A 5,026-nucleotide genomic window follows, 5' to 3' on the forward strand; every position below is an offset into this window, starting at 1 on the left:
AGCACATAACCTTAGCAATGGGATGTCGTAGGTTACAAAGACTCATGAGTCATTGCTAATATCTGCATTGGTTCAGGATGACAGTATAGTATGTTCACCTTCTAGAACCTGTCAACTTGTGCACTCATAAAAGATTGGATGAGAATTGATGTGACCGCATGACTGCAGTCAGAACTTACAACGGACGACTCACAACCCCGACAACCGTTGCGTGGGACGTGGGACTTATTCTACAAACATGTCCAAGGGCATGGGTTTAGGGTGCATTTGTATGCAGTAGTGGTGGCAGGGGTGGAACACACATCTGCAAATTTGTCCCTTATTGACTGCATAGCCTGGGCCCTCGTCTCTTCTTCCTCTCAAGGTGGAGGTGATCTCCAACTCTGGCGAAAACAACAGAGTTGAGCAAGAGAAGCAACGTTGATGACACACACGAGGCGAGAGTAGAACCTCCTCATGCGGATCCGCTCTTAGTCTTGACTTTGCCTGTAGAATCAATGGCGCTCATTTGATTGTGTTTTTCTTCATTGAGCTTTCTATAGAGGAAACTATTTCCGTCATTTGAGTGGACGAAGCTTGCATTGCAAGCCTTGGCTATAACTCCCACTGGTATGCACAGGTGGGATGAGCATGACCGTAGATCTCGAGAAAAGTAATGGTGGGTAAACGATAATCTTGAACATCGGGTACCCTAGATTACATCACCTCCTTGATCAATTGTTAGGGTGTTTAAAGTTTAATTTCTAGCAACATCTTCACAAAGATTGATCACAATCGAGCTACAAAGCTCAATTTTGTTGATCATGATCTCAATCAACTCATGCTCAAACTTTACCTTGGATGAATCTCGATCGTGTTAACAAGGTGAGCGCCCCGCCTCGACCCGCCCCGCCCCGCCTTGTCGTGTCGGACCAAGGCATTGCTAGATATATATTGCAATAGAGAGAATGCGCATTAGTAGCATGACTTGGAAAGCAATCACATGGCACCAAATCCATACTCGTTACATAGCACATGGCCAAAAAAAATCCCACCAACCTTCAATAAAAGGATGGGCTTTGTGGGAATGCTTTGAATTTGCTTTGGAAACAGGTCAGGGCTTCTTCTTATTCAAGGTGGACTTTGACAAGGCGTATGATAGAATGGAATTGGACTTCATTCTACAATCTTTGGCAGATATTGGCTTTGGAAACACATTCATTAAATATGTCCTTATTCTTTTTGGTAATGCGTATGCAAGAGTTGCTGTGAATGGTGAACTCTCATACCCTATTTTGCTTATGAGGTCAATTAGGCAAGGTTGCCCTTTGGCTCCATTGCTCTTTGCAATTGCATCAGATTCTCTAGGTTGGCTCATTCAAGAAATGTTGAATGATGGTAAGATCAAGGGAATGCAAGTACCAACTGCTGACAAACCTTTGTATGAATTTGTTGATGACACAAATGCTGTGATGTAGGCAGATCCTAACTCAGCTGAATATTTTCTTTAGTGTTTGAACACATTTTGTCTTGCCAGTGGTTCTTGTATCAACATTGTAAGATAGGGTTCAAAGCCTCAAATGGTCTTATTTCCCCTTCAGTGTTTGCTGCTAGATGCAAGAATATCCATGATGGACAGGTCTTCAGGTTGTTGGGAATCCCAATGGGCTTCAAGATCTTCCTTGAGCAAAGGTGGTAGTGGATACTTGAGAAATTCAGGAAGAAAGTCTTCTCTTGGCAGAATATGCAACCCAACCTGGCTGCTAGAGTCTTTGTACTTAATCACTATCTGCTACCTTCACTAATCTAATTCTTATCTTGTTGGATGCCCTCTGAGAAGCAAATCAATCAAGCAATTCAACTTGCTAGAAGATTTCTATGGGCTGGCAATGATATAGGTACCAAAGTCCCTAAAGTTGCTTGGCACATTTGTTGTCTAATAAAGCAAGAGGAGGGCTTGGCATTCTCGACCTTCACAAAATGGCACAGAAACTGGCATCCAAGTGAGATCCAACTCAAGCAACGACTTCTTGGCATGCTTGATCAGAAGAGTGATCACCAAAGATTTCTGAAGGATTATAAATCTTGGACCTGTCTATCTCAATGGGACCTGATTACCTCACCTCTACAAATCAAACTCGATTCTTGATAGCCTGGATGGAGACCAAAAAGCAATGGAAGCCTTCACGGAATCTCATTTCTAACCCTTATTTGCAGGACTCTATATGGTATGGACATATACCTCACCAAGCTGGCTTGGGACCTACTAGAAGAGGCCACAAGTGCTTCAAGCTGGGAATGAAAACTTGGAAAGATGTTCCTTTTTAATTATACATTCTACATACTGGTGGGTTCTTATTTTATTAGCGAAATCTTCGCAGATACCTAAATCATATTGCTCAAAGAGGCGCTCTAAAACCCCAACAGCACATGCAAAAACTAGTAATCGACTACGGGCAAGACAATCGAGGACCTCGAGGTCAACGTCCCTAGCCACTACACTCTCCAGTAACGCTGGTAACGAAATCGTATTTCATAAAATAAAAAGAATACTCCAGTCCCTCCTCTCCTGCCGCCATCGCCATCCCCTGCTCACTCCTGCTACTACGACTCGTTTTGACTCCAACCCCTCTTGCTCCTGCCGCCATCGCCATTCCCTGCTCCTAGTCCAGTGCTCCTGCGCGTGCCGCACTTGGCTTCATTCCCACCCTCGCATCGCAACCTGCAGTCTCAAAGGATCTCTTAACATTCGTTCCAATAGGCATTTTTTTAAATCGTTAGCACATACACATCAAAAATAAAAGGATGGGCACACTAGTTATCGATTAAGCATGATTAATGAAGGTGGTTAAGGGGCTAATCAAAGCGATTAGCAGCCAAAGAGAGTAATTATTCATGATTAGCGGCCATAGCTTCTGTCTAGGCGTTGATGGTAGCGCTCGAGGGACGCCAGGCGCTGCATCCTCATTTGCATGTAGAACTTGCTGATGAAGTCTTCTGCTCTGCGGTTCACCTCGTCTTCATCATGGGCTTCTGCATCATCACCATCGCCAGTTTTGTTTTTTTCCTGCGGCACAGACTGCGCTTTCCTCAAGCCCTCGTTACTGCTTTGCTTCATAGGATTAGCCTCCTCGAAGCCACTTGACGCACTCCTCCTCTTCTTCTTCTTCCTCGCTGATATTGGATCTAGAGACGGCTTCATCTGCGGGGCAGCTTGCGCCAGAGCCGTCAACGTTGACTCTGCGGCCGAGCTGGCCGCTGCCATAGCCGCCTTATCAGATTTGCTACGATTAAGATGCTTCACATTCATGCTGAGCTGCTTGGCTGGAGCTTGTAATGGTCCTCTTGTGCTTGATTCAAGAATAGAAGTAGCCTGCGTCGCCTTCTTTCTGGAGCTTCTTATGCTGATCCTTTCGATTGCGGCCTGCAGATGGAAAGTGCCATCGCTCTCTTGCTCGCTTTCGTTCTTTATTGATCGTCGAAGAAAACCAGTATTGGTTACGAGAAGAGTAGCCAGAAGTAGATTTAGAAGGAGAAACAAGAGAGGAGGAGTTAGATTGGCTTCGAGCTCGGCCGGCCATGGCGCCCAGGATCGTAGAGCAGAGAAATAATGGAATATAGTTGCTGAGCGAAGAGAGAAGACAGCTAGGATGCACAAGCCAATTAAAGAGCACAGCACTAGAGGCTTGGCTACGCCCATCACAAACCTTGTTAGCACTAGACGACTCCTTCTCATATAAGTTAACCTTCTCTCTCTCTCTCTTCTCGTGTGTGTGTGTGTGCGCACTGTGTGAGTGAGAGAGAGACAGAGACACTAACGAGAAATCTAGCCTACAACCTTTCTATCACCCCCTCTAGCGCGTCATGTCTTGAGTTCGAAACTCGTCGACCAAGATTGTTCAATGCAGAGTTTAAGAGGGCTTGCACACGGTGAGTTTCAAAACTGATCACCACCAAACTAACCAAATTGTGCTAACAGGTATCCTTGAGAATAGGGTTGCATTTACCCTAGTTGTCCCATCAGATGGTTTTGACCTCTACAACGGGTTGTGTGGAATAAAAACACCAAAAATAATCTTGTTGACTTTTTTGCATAACTAGATAGGTGAAATTATTCCAAGTCTTTCATAACTTTTGCTATTTTGCAAAAGTTTATAAAAAAAACGTCAGACTCTTGTTTATGTGGGAATCCTTCACAAACTCACGAAGGCAAAATGCAAGCAAAATGCTCTTTTGTTCCTTTTCGAAATGCACCGTGTGAAAGCCTTATTACAATTTCTCTTCTTCTGCTTCTCCCTCCCTCTCTCTCTCTTTCTCTCCCCCAAACCCCCCCCCCCCCCCCCCCCCCAAAAAAAAAAAAAAAAAGCTACTCAATCCCAAGTCTCATAACTCATTGTGATAGTATTTGATAAGGTTAAAACCACAGAATAGAATAGGTGCCCTCAATTCATTTTTATTGTAGATTTACTTAAAAAGTATCTTAAAACTTGTGTGGCAGCCTTGGCAACTTAGGTGGAGCAAATTGTAGTGGAAGGTCATGGTGAGGGAGATCTCGAATGCCATTTTGAACAAGCTTGCCATGTACTCAAGGCAAAAGAACAGTGAATGGTCACGTTGGCATTCTAAAACAAATAAGTGATAAAATCAAAAGGCTTGCCCTTGGATGGGAGCAATTGCAAAGTTCACGAATGAGACTCCCACTGCCTATGGCAGCAAATAGAGAGAATCTCTAATTAAAGCCTGCAAAATTAGTACATTCCAAAAGATAAAATTTTGGAATGCAAAAAAAAGAAACCATGCAAGGGTGTCGTTTTTAGGTGCAACACCGGCATGTTTTCCTCTCAGGTTGTCAAAGTACATCTGGCTCTCATCCAACAAACATGAGTGATGATACACATGCACTACATTAAAAAAAAAAGTGGTTGCACCCCTAGTGATGCCATTGTATGGCATTCATTCAAAACAATCAAGGGGTTCCGAGATATCTTCATCGGACACATCCGCCTATAAATGCATTTCAAAAGAATCCATTTACGACTACACTCAC

At 43.8% G+C, this 5,026-nt stretch overlaps 1 protein-coding gene across 1 annotated transcript; it reads right to left on the reverse strand.

Annotated features, from left to right (window-relative positions):
- Positions 1 to 2,797: 2,797 nt before the first annotated feature.
- Positions 2,798 to 3,762, reverse strand: LOC147438090 (uncharacterized). The gene has a single exon (XM_086486059.1). The coding sequence runs from the start codon at positions 3,713 to 3,715 to the stop codon at positions 2,879 to 2,881; it is 837 nt and encodes a 278-aa protein (XP_086342185.1). The 5' UTR covers positions 3,716 to 3,762; the 3' UTR covers positions 2,798 to 2,878.
- Positions 3,763 to 5,026: the final 1,264 nt, after the last annotated feature.

The sequence above is a fragment of the Adiantum capillus-veneris genome, chromosome 17 (genome assembly GCF_014529385.1).
Source record: "Adiantum capillus-veneris isolate H3 chromosome 17, ASM1452938v2, whole genome shotgun sequence".
Lineage (NCBI taxonomy): Eukaryota > Viridiplantae > Streptophyta > Polypodiopsida > Polypodiales > Pteridaceae > Adiantum > Adiantum capillus-veneris.

Excerpts from the sequence above, each read along its gene's own strand:
- LOC147438090 (XM_086486059.1), bottom strand. The coding sequence starts at position 3,715 with ATGAGAAGGAGTCGTCTAGTGCTAACAAGGTTTGTGATGGGCGTAGCC.